General features: G+C 47.1%; 1 protein-coding gene across 4 annotated transcripts in view; it reads left to right on the top strand.

Annotated features, from left to right (window-relative positions):
- Positions 1-2,259: 2,259 nt before the first annotated feature.
- SFSWAP (splicing factor SWAP) overlaps positions 2,260-21,449 on the top strand; it is an 83,115-nt gene continuing 63,925 nt past the window's right edge. For 3 of the 4 annotated variants that reach the window (XR_016387448.1, XM_022598146.3, XM_089894329.1), the window contains exons 1-7: positions 2,260-2,577; positions 5,124-5,293; positions 5,875-6,006; positions 10,494-10,579; positions 16,707-16,932; positions 18,097-18,209; positions 19,157-19,292. Coding sequence is in view for 3 of the 4 variants with exons in the window: in XM_022598146.3 (XP_022453854.1) it covers positions 2,360-2,577; positions 5,124-5,293; positions 5,875-6,006; positions 10,494-10,579; positions 16,707-16,932; positions 18,097-18,209; positions 19,157-19,292 (1,081 nt within the window). In the remaining variant the exon portion in view is untranslated. Of the gene's footprint in view, positions 2,578-4,578; positions 5,294-5,874; positions 6,007-10,493; positions 10,580-16,706; positions 16,933-18,096; positions 18,210-19,156; positions 19,293-21,449 lie in introns of all 4 variants that reach the window. The other variant, XM_089894330.1, reaches the window with a different exon arrangement.

Genomic DNA, 21,449 nt, shown 5'->3' with positions numbered 1-21,449 from the left:
TCTTTTTAAAAACATTAAACAAAAATGCACTTGTCAGGACTCCCCTCGTGGCGCAGTGGTTAAGAATCCGCCTGCCAACACAGGGGACACTGGTTCGAGCCCTGGTCCAGGAAGATCCCACATGCCGCAGAGCAACTAAGCACGTGTGCCACAACTACTGAGCCTGCATGCCTAGTGCCCGTGCTCCACAACAAGAGAAGCCACCGCAATGAGAAGCCCACGCACAGCAACGAAGAGTAGCCCCTGGTTGCCATAACTAGAGAAAGCCTGCGTACAGCAACAAAGACCCAACGCAGCCAAATATAATAAAATTATTTTTTAAAAATGCACTCCACAGAGTTGTCAACACTCTTGTAACTATCACTCAGCTCAACGAATAGAATGTTTGCAGCATCCCATCAGCCTTTCCTGATCATATAACACTCTGCTTCCCCCATGTCCCTCACGTAATCATCTCTTTTAACATTGCTTTACTTTGCTTTAATCTTTTTTCTTTTTAAAAGCAACTTCAATTTTATTTATTTATTTTTAAATTTTATTTTTTGGCCGTGTTGGGTCTTCATTGCTGCACGTGGGTTTTCTCTAGTTGCAGCAAGCGAGGGCTACCCTTCGTTGCAGTGCGCGGGCTTCTCATTGTGGTGGCTTCTCTTGTTGCGGAGCACGGGCTCTAGGCATGCAGGCTTCAGTAGTTGTGGCTCGCAGGCTCTAGAGCGCAGGCTCAGTGGTTGTGATGCACGGACTTAGCTGCTCCGCGGCACGTGGGATCTTCCCGGACGAGGGCTCAAACCCGTGTCCCCTGCACTGGCAGGTGAATTCTTAACCACTGTGCCACCAGGGAAGTCCCCTTTGCTTTAATCTTTTACCACCTAAACACTATAGCTTAGTTTTGCCTGTTTGAATTTTAGGATTGAAATCACAAAAGTACTATTTGTACTTTTCTGTCTTGCTTCCTTTGCTCAAAATTGTTTCTGATTCATCCAGGCTCTTGCTTGTAACTGCAGCTCATTCGGTTTCATTGTATATTCCACTGTGTATATTACTATACTACAATTTATTTAAGCATTCTGTTGTTGATGGACACTTGGGCTGTTTCCAGTTTGGGGTCATTCAATAATGATGCTATAATAGTGGGAAGCAGCCGCATAGCACAGGGAGATTAGCTCGGTGCTTTGTGACCACCTGGAGGGGTGGGATAGGGAGGGAGGGAGGGAGACGCAAGAGGGAGGAGATATGGGGATATATGTATATGCATAGCTGATTCACTTTGTTATACAGCAGAAACTAACACACCATTGTAAAGCAATTCTACTCCAATAAAGATGTTAAAAAAAGAAACAAAAAGTTGCTATAAACACTTGAGTCCAAGTCTCCTGCAGGTCTTGGGGTATCAGGTAAGACAAGTGGAACTGCTGGGTACTGGTAAGTATGCTGACCTTCACTAGATAGCGACGGTTTTAAAAAGGGGTTGTACCAATAAACTAAATAAATAGAATAAGAAACAAAAAAAAACAAGCAAAGTAACCCCGCATCCAAGTGACAGGTCTCCGCAAACGGGGTCGCCACCAGCGCCCCCAACCACTTTTCTCCCACATGGGTCCCAGGACCCCCAAGTCCGTCACCGCGAGGGGCTTCCCGGTTTACTAAGCTCTTTGACACCCGCTAAGGAAACCTTCCGTGGTACGCGAGACGAGGTTCGTGACCCCCAGGACCGAAAACAAACCAGGGCACCAGAAGGCCATGCGACCCATCCCAGGGCACAGCCTGTCACCCACCCCCCGGGCCTCAGAGTCCCGGCCCCAGGGCACCCGACCCCACGGCCCCCCAGCTCCAAAGCACCCGACCCCACGGCCCCCCGGCCCAGACGGCGGCCAACAGGAAACCTCGCCCAGAAAAGGAACATCCGCCCCCACCGAGCCGCGCACTCGGCCCACGAAGCACCCGTCCTCCTTCCGCCCAGAGCCGGGAAGGGTCAGGGTGTGGGCAGCGCGCGATCCAAAGCTGCGCTTTCGCCACTGCCCTGGACGGCCGCCGCAGAAAAATAAAAACAAAAAACACGCTCCCCTCTGATAACTGCAGCCCCTAACGTGGCGGCGCCTCCGAATGCGAATCGCTAAAGCCAAATCTTTTCTAGCGGCTCAAACTGCCCCAGGCGTAGCGAATCTGCAGAACCTGCTCGCCGGAAGTAGGGCCGCCCCTCGCGGGAAGTTGCACTTCCTCCATTTTGTTGCCCGCTATGGCGGCGGTGTAGAGGTTGGGGCTGGGATGCGGCGCGTTTGACTGAGGGGGTAGGCCAGGCGGAGACATCGGGGACATCGTCGCGGCGCAGAAGAGAACCAGCCTGGACGCCGGGGACGCTGTCATGTACGGCGCGACCGGAGGCCGCGCCAAAACCGAGAGGAAAAGCGGCGCGAAGGAGGAGGCCGGGCCGGGCGGTGCCGGCGGTGGGGGGAACCGAGTGGAGCTGCTGGTCTTCGGCTATGCCTGCAAGCTGTTCCGAGACGACGAGCGGGCCTTGGCCCAGGAGCAGGGACAGCACCTCATCCCCTGGATGGGGGACCACAAGATCCTCATCGACAGGTCGGTTCCTCCCCCCACCCGCCGGTCCTCCCCTTCCCTCGCCCGCTTGATTTCGTCTGATGTTGACTTGATGGCCAGCACTGGAAAGGGGTTTTCTGGAGCCATCAGGGATCCGGGGGGACACCCACTCCCCTGTCCCCACATCCCCCTGGTTTTCGGGGGGAGGGGGACGGTGAAACCGGCCCTAAGGCCCTGGCTGGAGCTGCGTGTCGCGTCTGTCGCCGGAGGGATCGTCTCTGCCCCCGCAGCCCCCTCGCGACCTCTCACTCTTGTCGCTGGGTTGCAGTTGCCACTCCGGGCAGTGGAAGCTGCCCGGGCCCTGGGCCTCTCCTGACCGGCGCTCTGGAGCCCTCCGCGCTCCCATAGCTCGGTGTGGGAGGGAGGGCAGCCCGAAACGCCGCAAGCTTGATGCCGCAATTAGATACCTCTTGGGTCCCCTGAGTTGGCTTTGAACCAGTCGTACCCGCAGCGCTCTCTGTGGAGCGCGCGTATTTTGCCGGCTTGACATTTGACTCTCCCCGACTCCTCCCCCATCCTGTGTTAATCCCATGAGTTTGACAGATTCAGGCCGAGGGTGAAGTTGCTAATCAATTGGAGGCCAGTTGACTTCGTGCAGACACTGGCCTTGCTCTTAGACGTAGCGTTCTTAGGGCTGGTTTCACTGTCTCTTAAAACTGAAGGGTGGGGCTGGGATCCAGATGTGTTCTTTTCAAATCAAAGGTGCTTTAGGTAATCACCCTGGAGGGTGTTTAGCCACTTTGGGCAGAGGGCTCCCGGGATTGGATTTCTAAAGATGTTTGATTTGAAAAGGATGACCTTACGTGATGTAGGTTGTTTGCTCTCTTCCCCTCCCATGTTTTCAGTCCCTCTTTCCTTCTCCTTGGGATTTTTGTTTGTCGGTTTGGTTTTTGCCAATTTGGCAACTCTGCTTCTGGGGCCCGGACTGAAAAGTAACCGTGACCAACCATTAGACTGTGGAATAGTCTCCGAGTGAAGGAAGCCCATCGTTTGAGACAATTAAAACTGGATTCTGCAGAGCCCTGGAACATGACTGTAGGGATGACCTCTGAGCTGGCCAGAATGGACACATTAATGACCAGACGGCTTTTTCCATCCCCGACGTTTCCATTTGGAGTTAGATCTAGACAAGAAGGACTCATGGACGGAGGGTGGCCAGCTCAGGTCTGGACCTGAGGGCCCCCATGCTCTGCTCAAGCATGCTGTGCCTTTAAACTATGGTTCCTATTGAATCATGCTGCCTGAGCTGTCGGGCAGCTTCCTTTTCCAAAGTGTTACTTGCGGTATTTATTATTAAAGTTTGATAAGCGAGAAAATCTGAGCTTTTTATACAGTTTTTCCATATCATTCTGTATACGGTGGGAGTTAGGTCTTCCAAAACCAGTGGGGAGCAAACACCACACATGTACATGTGTAATATTTTAAAATAATGATCTACATTTGTAAGTTAAGGAGGTTTACAGCATAGTAAACATAATTTTGAAATGTAATAAAATGCAATAACTTGGCTACCCTGAAATTTTTGGCCTTTTTTTCTTGTAAATGTCTTTTTTTACCTGTAGTATTTTCTGGTCCTCATTACAAAAGTCAGCATTAAAAACTTAAGCAGACTTTTGTTTGTCTTTCTACATTTGTTTTTGCAACCCTAAATCTGAGTGTTTTAAGTGAAATTTACTAATTCACTCATTATCTGAGAGGTGCACATTGACAGCATCTTCACTGAATCTTCTGTGTTAAAAGCATGGCAGGAAGTGCTCTTCTTCTTAATTTGGCTAAAGTATCTATCGGTCCATGCAAGTACACGTGGATGCGTCTTCATGTATGTTATATCTTGGGGGCATAAAGTCTGGAAGAAAATAATGATCCTGCATCTCCTAATAGTTTTGCTCTGTTTCGAGTGAACCTCCTTAAACTGCACGTATATGTCACTGTTCCTATGTATGTGTGTCTCTCTATCACATAACCCAGCACTTATTTCCTCAGCCAAGTGGCTAGGGGGCGAGCCTAGCCAAGATTTTACCTCCAATGGACGCAAGTTTCTTTGGTGAAGATCTCTCCTGAGAGTTCGGGACTAGCAGAAGGAAGCGAGGAAATTTCGACCGTTTGGTTCTTACGGATAGGTATTTATGTATCCGGTTTGTGTGAATGTAAGCTATGATATTTGACTTTTCAGAAAAAAAAATTTTTTTAATTTTTTTTGCAAATGACATTGAATGGTTAACCAAACCATACATGGTAAGAACTGCCACTGAAGTGGATACCATTTTAAGCTATTAAAGGATTGTTTACCTTTAATTATAAGTTTTATCATATTGCAGAAAGGAGTTTAGACTTTGTTAAGATAACTTGAGCTTAAAAGTAGGTGAGCTATGACTAGCCAAATTAAATATAAATCTGAGAAGAGTTTATATGTTTGTTTTCCTATTTTTATTTCTTTATCTTAATCGGTAAGTATATGTATAAAACATCCCACACAAACCAACCCAGACGTTAATTTCTTTCCGTTGACCAGCATGTTCATATTACAGATATGATGGGCGCGGTCACCTGCATGACCTTTCTGAGTGCGATGCTGAGTATTCCACATGGAACAGAGATTACCAGCTCTCTGAAGAGGAGGCACGAATAGAGGCCCTGTGTGATGAAGAGAGGTATTTAGCCTTGCATACGGACTTGCTTGAGGAAGAGGCAAGGCAAGGTACTGCTCAAGAAAAACTTATTTAAGCAACAAACTCTTTAAAATTTTTTAAGTATTTAAAAATTTACTCCCATTCATTTTTTTATACTCACTCTTTCTGATATTATCTTGACAGTACCCAGTGGATTGGAAAAACAGGAGTCTTTGCGTTCTGAGAGGACCTCAGGATAGTTTATATATAGAGCCACAAAGAATTTTCCCAGCTTTTGAGGGCAGACTGGGATTTGAAAAAACAAAAACCAAACTCTTTAACTGTTCTTCTTTAACAGTATCGTATAAATTAAAATTGATGTTCTTGTCTTTGCCTTAACAATCTTTAATACAGTTCTTAATCCCCAAATTTCTCAGCAGGAAGAAATTTTCCACAAAAGACACGTATTCTGCTGTCTGTGGTAAACATGTACTGGCAAAAGTACATATTGATAGATATGAAGTGTGAATTTTTAGAAACATTTTTGCCTCAAAAAGAGGTTGGAAAAAGTGTGCTGTATGCTTTACTGATAGCTACAACTTTAGAAATATATAAAATTTTTCTCAGTAAATTTCTATTTTTGTTAACATAATTCTTATTTTTATTCAAGAGGAAGAATACAAGCGGTTGAGTGAAGCGCTGGCGGAGGACGGGAGCTATAATGCGGTGGGATTCACTTACGGCAGTGATTACTATGACCCGTCCGAACCAACAGAGGAAGAGGAGCCTTCTAAACAGAGAGGTGGGGGGCTGCCCGGGGTGATGACGTTGGGCAGGTACTACGTGCAGCGGTAGAGTCTCCCAAATACGATACGGGCACTAAGTAATTACAGCATCACTGGGACAGAAAGAGAACATTATTGGTATTAGGGTAAAACAAAGCTAAAAACCAGAAAATGAATTGTTAATGGAGATGGAGAGTGAATTCAGACTTTAGTTACTGTCTAGGATCTGGGTGCCTTTCCTTTATTTCTTTTGGATTCAGGGAATAGGAAGTTACTCACCCTGGATTCTTTGTTTCTAGATAGACAGTATATGTGTTGAAATCTGCAGTGACTTGCTCTTGGGCCGTTGACAGGACAGGCGTTAACCACCCTCCTGCTAGCCTGCTCCTTCACATCCCCCCACGACTGAAACAGTGGCCGATGCCCAGTGGAGGGACGCCTGTGGAGTCAGTTATTACCAGACAGAAAACAGCACAGTATGTCCTGAGGCTCAGTAGGCCCTAGGGTATAGACTTACCATATGGTATTTCAAAATAATGTTTACATAGAATTAAAGATTTTAAATTTATGCCTTTCTGGATTAACTCGGAATATTTATTTTTAAAAAAATAGTGCTATTAAAAAATCCAGACCCATATGCAGTTCAGGAACAGGTGTCCGCAGTCACTTTGGTAAGACCTGAGAGCACCTTTGTTATAGCCCTGCATGCTGATCGGTCGTGAATTGTCAGTGATGATAGTCATTAAGGGTGGATCACTCTATTCATGGTGTTCTGTTTAAAGAGAAGGAGAACTTCAGAAACCTAGTCAAACGTTCAGAATAATGACCAGGAATCACATCATAGAGGGATTTAACTTTCGAGCTAACTGAACCTGTGATGTGGGACTTGATTGTTTTCTCCTTAAGTAACAAACCTCCTGACAAGTATGAAGTAATTATAGCAGTTTAATATTAACATGCTGTCTGCCCTGCACGGTGCAGCTGCACTGGGGTTCTCCCGACCCCCCGCCGGGGGCGTGATCCTGGGAGAGCAGTACAGACACCTGCCTTGTTGCCCTTCCTTTCCTTCTGCTCATTACTTGATGGACATAAGAATCACTGTTGCACAGCTCTGTTCTGCGCGCTTCCAAAGAGTTTTTCCAGGTGTAGTTTTAACCATATTGAGTTAAAGCGTGGTTAAGGTATTAAACACCTTTTTCCGTTGACCTTTGGATCTGACCATACCTCAGAAGTTAGGGTGCGGTAGACATGTTCTTGCAGGTTCAAGAAGTATACGCTCGTTCCTTTATCCAAAATAATTCATCCACTTTGGGATTCTGAATAGTTCCTGTTTTATTGTTGTGTCTGAACCATATACGTTATGTCTGCTTTAAATATCTAGTGTTTGATCAGAAGGAAGGAATGCATACTGTCACCATTTCACAAGTGAAGAATTGAGATTTATAGAGCCCAGATGTCCTTTGCAAGGTCCATCGACTACCTTTGGAAAAATGTATAATAATCATTCCTTAACATTTCAGATTAGGGATCAGCAAACTATGACCGAGGCCCAGCTGGCACGTTTCTGTGAGGTTTTATTGGAACAGCTGTGCTCATTTGTTCACGTTTTATCTGTGTGGCTTTTGCACTCCAATGGCAGAGCTGAGTAGATGAGACAGAGACCACGTGGCCCGAAGAGCCAGAAATATTTACTGTCTGGCATTTTACAGAAAGCGGTTGCCAGCCCCTGTTCTAGGTGATGGGCACTTGTCTTGGTGTAATTATCGGGCTGGCTGGTGCTGAACTTTGCTATGATTATTGCATTTTAAGAACTTCCATGTGACTTGGTTTCTCTTCCAAGTTTTAGTATGTTTTCTCTTTAACGTAACGTTCTCTGTATTTAAAATGTTGTTTCTTTCTGTAATCACATCCTCAGAACTTTGCTTGGTATGCTGATTAACTTTTTAGTGGAAGTTGGGCCCATGTAAACCTTACAGCTTGACACTTTATGTTTAATTTACACTAATATAAATAAAATGCCACATCTATGAATAACACGTACACATGCACACAAACATATACGTACGTGGATGTGTACCTATACATTCACGCACTTTGTAGATGGAATTCAAACATTGGGTGTTCGGTGCCCAGCACCACTAACAGCCAAACTTTACTGCTGCGTTATCTTAAAATTTGAAAATTTAATTTTTGTTTGTTTTCCTGAGTCACCAGCATGTCTAAATATTCCTTGATTTCCAGAATTACTCTGTGGTTGCCCCTTGAACGCCACAGGTGTGAACTGTGCAGGTGCGTTCATTCTCAGATGTTTCCCCAATCAAACGGCACTGCACTGTTGGTTGAGTCCACAGGTGTGGAACCGCAGGTACAGAGGGCCAACTGTGGGACTTAAGTATCCACGGATTTTGGTTTCCCCTGCAGATACTGGGGGATGACCGCATTGTCTGGGCGTCTTTAGCACCTTAAAACCTTGTGACATTAAACAGAAGCATTTGATGGAACCTTTATTTCTGTGCAACTTAACTTCTCTCTTCCCTTTTTGCAGCTTACTGTTTTCATCCCAGTTCCATCCTTTAAATTTTCCGTTTTTCATCATTATTACATATCCATTTTTTTAAAAAAGAAAAAGTTATTTAAATTTATCTGAATCTGAGTTAGTATTGCAATGGTTGGGTTTTATTTTGTGCTGCTAAAGCCATTTTTCTGTAAAGAAAGGTATGTATAAGAATAGAGCAAAGCTGTGTAACCCACCTGTTCCAAACAGCTCTTTTGATTCCAGTGGCTTTATTTTTGAGAACAACTTAGCACTAAGGAAAGGCTATTTCCTTAGTTTCCATCACTTTGTCATTTTAGGGAGGTACGGTAAAAGTTGTACTTTTATAGAGACACCTTTGGCTTCATTCGCAAAGGAAATTGAGGATTTGGAGCTGTTACTTGGCATGTCGCAAACCAGTGTTTTCTAATATCTACCAGTTCAGTGTGTCATTTGGTTACTGAAGCTGAACGGGGGTATTGTTGATTACAGGGAGCTTTCAGGCCACAGTAAGTCTTTAGTCCTTGGGTGAGAGTAAGGCTACGTGAACTTGTGGGACAGTATTAAATACTCTTATTTAATAGGAACTTATAATCAATCTGTATCTCATCAGACTACAGTCCCCAGGTCTTTGTGTACGTGAAGCCTGTTTAAAATGCCCTCTTGGCTTCACAGAGAATTAGGTTTGACAGGAGACTTTTGAAATTGTTCATCTCTTCAAGAGACTCTGTCATGTATGATGGAAACGTTTGTTTTGATGAAGATTTAATATTTATTTCATGTCATCTTTTTTGAAAGAAAAACTTAAGTAGATGTTGAGATCCTTAAAACTGTTAGCCTTTACAGGGTTTCTACTATTTTTTGTACATTTCACTATATTCTTTTTAAATTGATCATCTGAGTGATTGAATTGTATATAGGTACCTTAGAATTCAGAAAGCTATAATGGGCAGTGCCTTGTCTAATATACAGTAGACAAATGTTTATTAAATGAACCATTAAAGAAGAAATGGAGGGACTTCCCTGCTGGTCCAGTGGTAAAGAATTGCCTTACAATGCAGGGCGCGCGTTCAACCCCTGGTCGGGGAACTAAGATCCCACATGCCGCAGGGCAACTAAGCCCCCATGCCACAACTGCTGAGCCTGTGTGCCACAATGAGAGAGCCCACATGCTGCAAACTACAGAGCCCACACGCTCTGGACCCCGTGCGCCACAGCTACAGAGCCCATACGCCCTGGAACCCGCACACCACAACTAGAGAAGAGAAAACCCGCACACAGCAACTAGAGAGAAGCCCGCTCGCCGCAAAGAAAGATCCCGCATGCCTCAACAAAGATCCTGCGTGCCTCAACTAAGACCCGATGCAGCCCCAATAAATAAATAAACAAACAAATAAATAAATAATAAATACGTCTTTAAAAAAAAAGAAGAAGAAGAATTGGAAATACATCTGATTATTTGTGAAAAGAGAGGTGGTTTGCTTGGGGGGAGAAGTCTTGGCAGTTACGTGCTGGGGTTTTACGGTTCAGCGGTGAAAGTGGTTGTCTTGGAATTGAGCACCTGTGCCTGACGCTCTGGGGGACCCACAGCGATAGTTTGAAGGGCGGTCCTAGCAGGTCAGAGGGGCTGGGAAGGAGGAGAGCCTAGCGTGTGTCGAGTGCCTGCCGAGTGCGGAGCCTTGTCGGGGAAATGCTCACGTGCCTTGTCTTGCTGCACCCTCCCCACGGCCGGGGAGTCCACGCTGCCGCTGTGTCTGTACCCCCACCCCCTCGGGGGTTTGGTAAAGTGATTCTGCCCACACGTGGTGGAGCGAGCAGAGAACGGAAGTGTTCCTGGGAGGGATGGTGTGCGACAGAACCGGGAAGGGCCCGTCATGCCCGCGCCCCCCGGCCCCGTAGTGGCTTACAGCTGGTGGGTGTGCCTCCTCTGCAGGTCATGGTTCTGAAGTTCTATGTCTTCTTTTTATACAGAAAAACACGAGGCTGAAAATTTGGAGGAAAACGAGGAGCCTTTCATTGCCCCTTTAGGATTGAACGTGCCGTCTGATGTGGAGCTGGTAGGTGTCTTTCTCGTTCACAATACTGTTAACCTTTGTTACTACTTATCGGGAAGTACTGGTGAGAGCACCCCGCCATGATCACAGTTGCTTTCTAGTTTGGGTGTGTAATGCTTTAAAATTATTTGTGAGTTAGTGGAGAAAAAATCACACACCACTTCTTTCCCCCCTAAAGAAAAAGGGAGAAATTATAGCAGAATCACCAGACCAGAGCATCAGGGGCCTGAGGAGCTGGCTCACTCTCGGAGACCATATGGTTGAATCCCCAGATTTTACCAACATGGAAAAACCCAGTCAGAATTACTGGTGAGGAGACTGTTAGCCACGTTTAGATGCAAAAACCCTCCTTCTCAAGGCACGTGGCTTTCAGTACAGTTGCTGTGTCCTGTCTTTTGCTGGTGTGGTTTTGTGGGCACTCAAGATGGGGACCTTTACTGTAACATTCTCTTGGCACCCTTCCACCCGGTTCTCCTCTCCGTTATGACTAGGGCCCTGTGGCATCTCCAGGCGGCCCCTGCCCTCGGGAGGGACACCTGGGTCGCATCCTCTTGACCTAAGTGCTCTGCAGCTGGGTCTCTAGTTCCCACTGATCTCACTTCGCTATTTCAGCTACGTTCAGTCAAGGTTACATTGTGACAGGCCCTATTGAGGATTTTCTAAGTATTACTTAATGCTAGTAACCCCATAAGGTAGCTTCCCGTTCCCCTTTCACAGAGGCAGAAAAGTGAAGAAGTTGGGTCGTGCGTGCCAGGCAGGACCTCTAACCCATGGTCTTAGCTGTTGTGCCGTCATGAGTCGCTGTGCTTTGTGGGATTCTTACATGTTCATTAGGGACGTTTAAAATATTTGTGTTGCGTGTACATGCTTGGAAAAGGGATATTCGTGCTCAGAGTAAAGGTTTTTCTCTGGCATCTTCCTAACTGGATTGCAAGCACCACGGACGTGGGTATTCCAGCTCCTTCATTGTGTCCTGCTACAGCATCATTGAATAAACAGTGGATGCTGAAAATTCCCCATAGAAGGAGCCTCTTGTGTTCCCCACACTAGCACGTGATACTTCCCTTATTTAGCGCAGCATGAATCTGCTGGTTCTTGCCCTTCGGTTTTATGTGACGATGGGAGATAACAGAATTTAATTCCTGCCTCGACCCATTCCTTCCTCCGCTTACTCATTTATAAATCCTCTCCTTCTCTTTCTCTTTTCTTGCAAATATGGGTAAAAATTTCTTTGGATTTTGCCAAGTAGAATCACTATTTATGTTTGATTCCCATTTCTACCGTTGATCAGTTTGCTACAGTTAAAACTGAAAATGTTATCTGAAGATTTGATATCCTGAGACTTGTGTTGATATATTTTTATGTATTTCTGTTTTTTCTGGAATATGCTATTCTACGTGAGAGACGCATTAAAAACAGTTGCTCTCTTACCCACACGTAATGCTAAAAGCTTTTATTTAAGGTTGACTATATAGATTCTTATTAAGTTTTGGTATGAAGATCATTTTTAAGCTTTTATGCGAACATAAACATAGAGGTGTAGTAGATTTTGTCGCCTTAATTCCTACTGAAGTATTTCATGGCTGTATGTTCCCAGAGTCAGCACCACTAGGCTGCGTGGTGGCCTGCCGGGACCCAAAGCGTCTGCTCCCCGTGGAGAGCACAGCAAGCCTGGCGTATAGGGGTCTGCTCTCTCCCAATGTTCGTATAAAATGGTCACCCGGGTAGGAAGTCTCGCGATTGTGGAGAAACCGTGTGTGAGTGCTCACCAGGTCGCCTGTGGACAGCTGGCCTTTCCTGTATGGTGGCATCAGTATGTCATTCTTCAGAATTGCTGTGAATCGGGGGAGTGGTTTGCTGAATACGTCACACACTGTCGTGTCCACGTGAGTGGGGAGACTGCCTAGGAGACAGGTGTCTGCGTCGTACGTTCCCTCTTGGTGACCAAGCATGAGACTCCCGGCTCGTGTCTAGGTGACGCTTGCTGCCTCGGTGGGCAGGGGCTGCTCTGGCAGCGGCGGAGGCGGGGGTGGTAAAGAGGGCGGGTGCTTGAGGGGTTCTCAGGTTTTAAACTAGGCTTTTGGAGTAGAACCCCATGGCTGCAGGGTCTCTGGGCGTCCGTGCGAAGGGTCAGGAGCAGTGAGAGGTCACAGCGTCCTGGAAGCCGCATGCCGGCGCCTGCTCGAGGCTGGCCACCTGGTCCCACTGGGCCTCTAGACGCCAGCTCCTCAGGTGACCTCACAGCTTTATTTTAGCTTTTCGTAGTGACTCTGTTTGTCCATTTGTATGTTTCTTGGGAAGTAAGGAACTGTTTTCTCCCGGAATATGTAGCCCAGCATCACTTGTCCCGACATTGTGTTTTCAGTTACCTGTCCCTTTCCCAGGGACCTGAAGGCCTGTCTCTATCACCTCCCGAGTTCTACACGTGCCCAGGTCCGTCTCTGGCTGTGTTATGTTGTCTTGCACTGCGGGGAAGGTGGAGGGCGCGTCTCAGCCGAGTCTCTCACCCACCCGAGGCGCCGCAGGTCCGGGTTCTGAGCCCAAACGAGGTTTCCCCAAGCACTGCCCAGAGGCGCGCGAGGTCTCGTGAGCCCCCCGCCTGTTGTGTGACACCTCACGTTCCCCTTGGATGAGCCAAGGGGATCGGAAGTGCTGCTTGTTCGGCACGCCCGTTTGAGTGTATTTACAAGGGAAATGTGCTTGTTTAACATATTTTATGGACAGAAGGAAAAGGGGGGGGATACAATGTACCATTCCCGTCCTGGTCCTGCGCGCTGGTACCAGTAGGTTAATAACAACCTCAGATAGTGAGTATTCACTGAGCATGTGCTGTGTGCCAGGACAGTCCTCACGACACCAGCGCCTCTGACGGGGACACGGGGCAGAGCCGTCGAGAGCAGCCGCCCCAGCTCATCCTGTAAGGGTCAGGCCTGCACTTCCAGCCCAGAGCCCCTGCGGTTGAGCGTTGTTCTGATTAGAGCGCCAGTCTCACCGTACCTTCAGGTGCCGTGTTGCCGTGGGATGGGGGTGGGGAGACAAAAGAGGCACGATTTACCCCTGTGTTCCTGTGGAGTCCTGCCCTTCCTTGGGGGTTTGTGAGGACTTTTCACGTATGATGAGTGCTAAGCCCTGGTCTGCTAAGTGTCATGCACTCTTGTTCTCCTGGCATTTTGTCTTTTACCTGTTTGTTCCTCTCTCCATGCAGAATTTAAAGGTATTTGTGAAGTCATATATGTCACTGTATTCCTTTCCGGCTTCAGGATTTTGAATCTTGTCTTAGAAGACCTTTCCACCCCTGACAATTTTTAAGTATTTTCCTATACTTCCTGCTGTTACTTCCATAGTTTTGTTTTGACAGTTGAGTCCGTGCCTCAGTCTGATATTATTTGGGGCTCTGATCACAGAGGAGGAGAGAGGGCCAGCCCAGCTGCTCCTGGGGCTCTTCGCTTATTCACCCCACCTGCCGCCCAGCCTGGCCCCCAGCCCCACCCTGCTGCAGGGATCAGAGCTCCAGCATTTTCCAAAGCTCTTTGGAAAATGGGTGCAGGTTTTCTGACCTCACATACAGTTGTCCCATTTCCCAATGCCTATTCGAGTTTCTAGAGCCACGTTAATTTTGGAGATGCTGAGAGGTGTTAGTCCCCCTTCCTGGGCTCAGTTGCTTTCTTAAAAGGCTTCCATAAATTAGAAAAGCATTTTCCCCTGGACCAGTCAGTCTTTGTAACACATACGTATTTATGTGTTGGCTACATCCTTAAAATCCCATCTTGTGGTAGGAATAATCGTATTCTCAAATAGAAGAGGGTTTTTCTGAAACCTGCACGGTAAGGAGAGCAGAGAGGGACTCTCTCCAGACCAGACGTTTATCTATATCCACTTGCTTCAGGAGCACATCTGAAACCTACACGGTAAGGAGGGCAGAGAGGGACTCTCTCCAGACCAGACGTTTATCTATATCCACTTGCTTCAGGAGCACATCTGAAACCTACACGGTAAGGAGGGCAGAGAGGGACTCTCTCCAGACCAGACGTTTATCTATATCCACTTGCTTCAGGAGCACATCTGAAACCTACACGGTAAGGAAGGCAGAGAGGGACTCTCTCCAGACCAGACGTTTATCTATATCCACTTGCTTCAGGAGCACATGTGAAACCTGCACGGTAAGGAGGGCAGAGAGGGACTCTCTCCAGACCAGACGTTTATCTATACCCACTTGCTTCAGGAGCACATCTGAAACCTACACGGTAAGGAGAGCAGAGAGGGACTCTCTCCAGACCAGATGTTTATCTATATCCACTTGCTTCAGGAGCACATCTTGAAGGGTGCTCATAAGCTGCTTTGTTTCTCTGTAATCGTCGTCGCTTTGTAAAATGACCCACACACTCTCTGTGACTGCTGTAGCCATAATGTGACATCATAAGAGGGCCTGCTTTTAAGAAGTTTTAGACCAGCATTTTGGTTTGGTCAATGGAGAACATCTCTACTTGGGCGGCGGGAGGGGTTGTATTTTCCTTTAATGATCATTATTCTGAAGCGATCGTTAACAATTGTCATATATACGGAATACACTAATGCAAAAATTAATCTTCCTGTTGAGCCAAAACCACTGAAAATGTGCATCAGGATCTGCACCTCGGTGCAACAGTAGGCCTTTAACATGGACTCTAGTGTATTTGGGGACCAGTAAATAACTTTAATCATAGACATTTATCCAGTGTAAGTGTGAAGGACATCATTAGTTCAGGAATCACATTTGAGAATTAAGGCGTTTGTATTTTGTGAAGGATTCAGCCCTGAAATTACAGTAAGCATCTTGAGTTCTGAACCGCCCATTATCAATGGAAAGAATTTCCCACTTTATTTGCATGTAATTTTCTAGTGTTGATTTCTTCATTAATATTAAAAGTATTTCAGATGTGTGGCTTCCAGCTTCTGGTCCAAGGGGCTCCTTGTGTGGGTAGGAATTGCTCAGCTCATGATGTGGCGGAGGTAACTTAGCAGCACGTGCAGGAGAGAGGTGGGGTCTGGTTCCAGGTAGTGAACGCACTTCAAGGCAACCAGATGACTCGCCCAGTAAATGTGGGTGAAACCGTCTCTGCTCTGGCCAGACCACAGGTAGCTGGGCCTCAGTTTGGAGCTCTGTACTTTTTTTTTTTTTTTTTTTTGGCTGCGTTGGGTCTTCGTTCCTGCATGTGGGCTTTCCCTAATTGTGGCGAGCCAGGGCTACTCTTAATTGTGATACACACGCTTCTCATTGCAGTGGCTTCTCTTGTTGTGGAGCACGGGCTCTAGGTCTGCGGACTTCAGTAGTTGTGGCACGCTTGCTCAGTAGTTGTGGCTTGCGGACTGTAGAGCGCAGGCTCAGTAGTTGTGGCGCACGGGCTCAGTTGCTCCACGGCATGTGGGATCTTCCCCGGACCAGGGATCAAACCTGTGTCCCCTGCACTGGCAGGTGGTTTCTTAACCACTGCGCTACCAAGGAAGTCCCTGGAGCTCTGTACTTTTAAGTGGGAGCGTTGATGAATGGGCGCCATGGGGCAGTCTTACAGGGAGAAGGAGGAACGGGGTGAGGAGAGGTCAGGTGCAGAAGGAAAGGCTGGGCGTGAGCCTGCGGCTTTCCTTGGATGTACAAAAGTAGTGTTTTCGAAGCTCTAAACATTAGTCCCTGCTGAGAAAAAGGGAAGAGAAATGATTCTTAGATCCTTGAGAAACTTATTGAAACAAGCACCCCTCTCCCTAGAAAATTGCATGTGTATGTGCAAAATTTGCATACAACTCCCCAGAGGATTGATTCACAACCCCCTGAACCCTATCACGGAACCCTGGTTAAGGGCCCCCAATATAGGAAACACATTGATTGGTGCGGAAAAGCTTGCCTCCTGTGGGTTCAGTACAAAGCTAGAATGGCCTGCCTCAGCAGGTGAGTTTTCTTCCCACAAAATACTGCAAAATTCAGAAACTGACTGAGTGTCGTGTAACGGGGCCAGTGCCACAGTCTGTTCAAACTGGACTCTTCCCATTGAAATGTCTCTAGTCAGTAGTAAAACCAGGGTTATTCCTGTGTTTTAAGTCACACGCTCAGTGGAAAAGAGGACAGACTGATAACGTGAATGCGTGTGTTCTCTTGTAGCCACCAACAGCCAAAATGCATGCCATTATTGAGCGCACGGCCAACTTCGTGTGCAAACAGGGTGCACAGTTTGAAATAATGCTGAAGGCCAAACAGGCCCGAAACTCTCAATTCGACTTTCTACGCTTTGATCACTACCTCAATCCCTACTACAAATTCATCCAGAAAGCTATGAAAGAAGGACGGTATACAGTACTGGCAGAAAACAAAAGTGAAGAGAAAAAGAGTATGTGAAACTGTTTCTGTCCTGTGTTGGGCTGGGGGAGGGGTTGAGATCTGCACTGTAGGACTTCCTGAACGTTTGTGAAATCCTGACACTAAGGCACGAGGATTAAACCTGCTGTGCAATAAGTCTGAACATATATTAGATTCTTTTTTTTTTTTTTTTTTTGCAGTACACGGGCCTCTCACTGTTGTGGCCTCTCCTGTTGCGGAGCACAGGCTCCAGACGCGCAGGCTCAGCGGCCACGGCTCACGGGCCCAGCCGCTCCGTGGCATGTGGGATCTTCCCGGACCGGGGCATGAACCCATGTCCCCTGCATCGGCAGGTGGACTCTCAACCACTGCGCCACCAGGGAAGCCCTAGATTCTTAATTAACGTTTTCATAGATGGGTGACATAGAATTAAATGTTGATGCCATCAGAGCATAACCATCTAGGTTGGAAACGTTTCCCCTCATTCTGGTTGTTGAACATGTCACAGACAAAACAGCGAGCCTCGTGCTCTGTGGATCGTTCTAGCGTGCACCCCGTGTTAGGGCCTGAGGCTAAATTACACAAGTCCACAGAATGAAGTGGCTAATCTTACTCTCTTTTCTTTACTCTGCCTTAAGCTGTTGTTTTTATAAGTGTCTAAATTTGGAATTCTTACCACAAAGACTAAGTATTTTGAATAACATTCTGAGACAGCAGTACATGTGTCTGCCATTGAATTTTTCTTCCAGCTGAAACACGATTTTCAAAATCAGTTGTATGCATCTTACCCCAGACCTCATCTCCTCCACGGTTGTTCGTTTGCTGTCTGTCGTTCAGTAAAAAATCTGTTGCTGTTATTTTACCTTCAAAATCAGTACGATTTTTGCCTTTTTTCCAAAAAATTTAAATATTCAGTGGCTCCGGACTAGTAAATGCCAGAGGGAAGGTGCCAGCAGGGCCGAGGTCAGGCTCCTTTCTCGCTGCCTTTGTTTCTTATGATCCCACTTGATAAAGTCACAAGCACACGTCATTCTGCTGAACGACTTGGGTGGCAGCAAGCTAGGGAATATTTTCCGAAGGTGGTTTTTGGACAGATAACCAAGAAATGGCTGCGTATGGTTCTGCCTTTGTGTGCGTCTGAGGTCTTACGTAATGTATTTGTACCTTGACGTCTTGACATGTGTTTTGCTTTCAGAGTCGGGGGTCAGCTCTGACAACGAAGATGACGATGACGAAGAGGGCGGGAGTTACCTGCACCCGTCCCTGTTCGCTTCCAAGAAGTGCAGCCGCCTGGAGGAGCTCATGAAGGTTCTCATCTCGTTACTGAGCTGTAGCTTTATGCCATAGCAAAACTGCTCATTTAACTTTGGAAAATTGTTAAGCAGGCATTTCTTTGTATAATAGCTTTTTAAAATTTTATTAGCATTGACGTATATCTCGCCTTTTTGTTTGGCTTGGTGGCAAAGGATTTGCTCCCTTTATTTCTTATATATCCCATTTTATAAAATCACAAGCAATTTATTTTCATTTTGTTATAGTTTTACTATTTGGGATATTTAGAATAAGTAAAATGTTGGTTAAGACTTGGAAAATTACTTTCTCATGCAGGTTTTATTAAAACAGGATTAGATTTCATAGGTGTCCAGGGTACGTGCCGCTTGAAATAGTCTGTTACCGTCACGGATAACATAATGTACTAGTGAGAAACATAAATTAAAGAAAAATTTTCTTTTCATTCTTATTATAAGGAGTTAATCCACACCATTCATTGTGCCATTTGTGATGTGAAAAAACAGGGGTCCATCAGACCTAAGCATGTCATTTCAGCAGTCACGCAGTGTGGCTGATTGATTGGGCTTTAAAAGCTGTTGGTGATTAAAAATCAGAAATTGCTTTAAGGATGGACAGAGTTTGAGGTTTTGAGTGAATTTGGAGGCTCACACTTTTCTCAGCAGCAATCTGGTCTTGGTCATCCCTCCTTTTCCTTCATGTCATTAGGAAGATTGAGGTGATTTGTTTATTCAGTTCCTCTGGAACTCACACCCAGCTAGAGCTCTCGTCGGCCACGGTCAGGGCCTCCCTCTGTGCGCCTGCCCACGTGTGTGGGTGTGGTGTGCATGTGTGTGCTGCGTGCATGCGTGTGCTGAGGTTTTTCTGAAGCGTAGACACCGTCCTAGAGCCTTCTTGCCACAGAAGGGTTCTGCGTGACGCAGAATGCAGGATGTGGTGTGACCTTGCACCCTCTCTCTCTGCAGCCTTTGAAGGTGGTGGACCCAGATCACCCCCTTGCGGCACTGGTCCGTAAAGCCCAGGCCGACAGTCCTGCCCCCACTGCGCCCACGGCAGATGGCACGGCCGTGCAGCCCTCCCAGGTGGAGTACACCGCTGACTGTGAGTACCTCACTGTGCGCCTCCGGGCAGGGGGTCAGGTGCGGGGGCAGGTGTGCAGGCCCGGTAGAGGTGCCATGAGGAGCGTTCGTGTTAAGCATCCTTAGCATGTGGCCTCATCCTTTTGCCTGTCACTTCACATTGGCAAGATGGCTGCCCTATCACCAGCATCAGCCCTGCACTCCAGGAAGGATGAAGAGGAAGGGCAAGAGCAGAAAGCAGTTTCTCGTGGTCTTGCCGTCCTGCAGCACAGGCTGGGAAGTGGGCTTTCAGTTGGCTACATCGCTGCCCTAAACAAAAGCAGAGTTCTGTTAAGAAGAACGGGGAAAGTGGGCGTCGGGGGACATGTGTTGTGCCGCTGTTTGCCGGGGTTGCTTTCCTAAAGGACACAGGGGTCTAATGTGCACCTCGGGATTGGTTACAGTTCCTACTTGTTCTTGCTGGTTGCTACTCTTTTCTCTTTTTAATTACTTAAAGGTTATTAATAGAAGGTAAATCTTGAAGTTCTATTCAAGAAATCATTTGAAAGTATTTAACCTTGGTCTCATTATCAGGTCTTTTTAAAATTATTTTATTCAGAGGTTAAATACTGAATGAGAAGAACCTTTAGCAAAGCCACGGGAATTCATCTGTTCAGGCTGCTTCACAGGGACACCTGATACAATGAATTTATAAAGCTTGTCACTCTCAGTTAGAGATTGGAGGGTCAGCCTGAGGTTAATTCCCTTTTAAAACGTAAGCTGCTTGTCACTTTAGGAAGAAGCTTTTGTTAAAAATGATAACTGTGTCCTTTTGCAATTCCCGTCTGGTACTGGCATGCAGTGTGTAATTTTGATGTGCTAAATTAACATTTTTAGACTTCAAAAATCAATTACTTGAGTGAACTTAATGTATGGGTCTTTAAAAAAATCTCTTAGAGAACTCAGATAATTTCTTTAATGCATAAATCAAGTTAAATACAGTTTCTTTAAATGTTCAAATCAAAGAGCGGATCTGGTGCGGTCTCATCTTACCTGCCTGTTGGTTCTGGGCTGGGGGTGCAGTGGGCGTCAGAGTGGGCGGTAATCCCTGCAACACTTTGTTTTTCTTTGTTTTTTTTGTTTTTTTTGCGGTATGCGGGCCTCTCACTGCTGTGGCCTCTCCTGTTGCGGAGCACAGGCTCCGGACTCACAGGCTCAGCAGCCATGGTTCACGGGCCCAGCCGCTTCGCGGCACGTGGGATCTTCCCGGACCGGGGCATGAACCCGTGTCCCCTGCATCAGCAGGCGGACTCTCAAACCACTGCACCACCAGGGAAGCGCTTTGTAAATCACTCCTCATGCCTCCCGGCGGGGCTCTCAGTACTGACAGCCGGCCCACCCAGGGGAAGCCCATGAATCGGGAGTTGGGCGTGACCGGGAGCTTCTGCCCCCATCTTTACCTCAGTCCAGGGTATAAGCTCACTGAGTGGTACGTCTCTGGCTTCCTTTTTCCTTGCTTTCTCTTTTCAGACCTGTCTTTGAATTTGTACAAGTTGAATGCAGTGTCCCTTCGCCTCCTCTAGATTTCTAGAGCTATTAAACTTCTTGCATCGGAAAGGAATAAAAATTCAGGGTTGAGTGGCCGTTATCCGGTTATTCGCGCTGCTAATCACTAGTGTGCGTGCAGTTAACTACTAGGTCGGTAATGGCTCTGTGTTTCTATACAGCCTGTAGGACTGGGCAGGGGAGCCAAGGGAGGCCACTCCGTGACTCGGGGTTTTACTGCGAGGTCCCACGCTGTGATTGTTGACCACGGCCTGGGCCGAGTCACGGCCGGCCGGAGGATGAGAGGGCTGGGCAGGACCCAGGGAGCCTGGAGCCCCATGACTTCAGTCCCTCCTGCCACTCATCAGGGGCCCCAGAGGCCAGGGTGACCCTTGACAGCCTCTCGCCCGGGGGAAATCCCACCCTTGCTCTATGCAAACCCTGCAGGCCAGTCCATGGGTGGGGTGTCCTGGTCCCCTCCCTGACCCCTGACCCCAGCCGGAGGTGCTCCAGCAGCGGGGCACCCGTTAGTGACCACCTCTTCCCCTCAGTGAAATAGTTGTTTTGACAGTCATCTTCTTCACACATGCAAGAGTGACAGACACGAGTAGGAGAGGCGGTATGGGGGTTATGCCTGGTGATGGACACACACGCT

This window comes from Delphinapterus leucas, chromosome 14 (assembly GCF_059928025.1).
Source record: "Delphinapterus leucas isolate spDelLeu-1000000601 "Yukka" chromosome 14, BTC_Dleu_Yukka2, whole genome shotgun sequence".
Lineage (NCBI taxonomy): Eukaryota > Metazoa > Chordata > Mammalia > Artiodactyla > Monodontidae > Delphinapterus > Delphinapterus leucas.
This window is presented reverse-complemented; position numbering and strand designations above follow the sequence as displayed.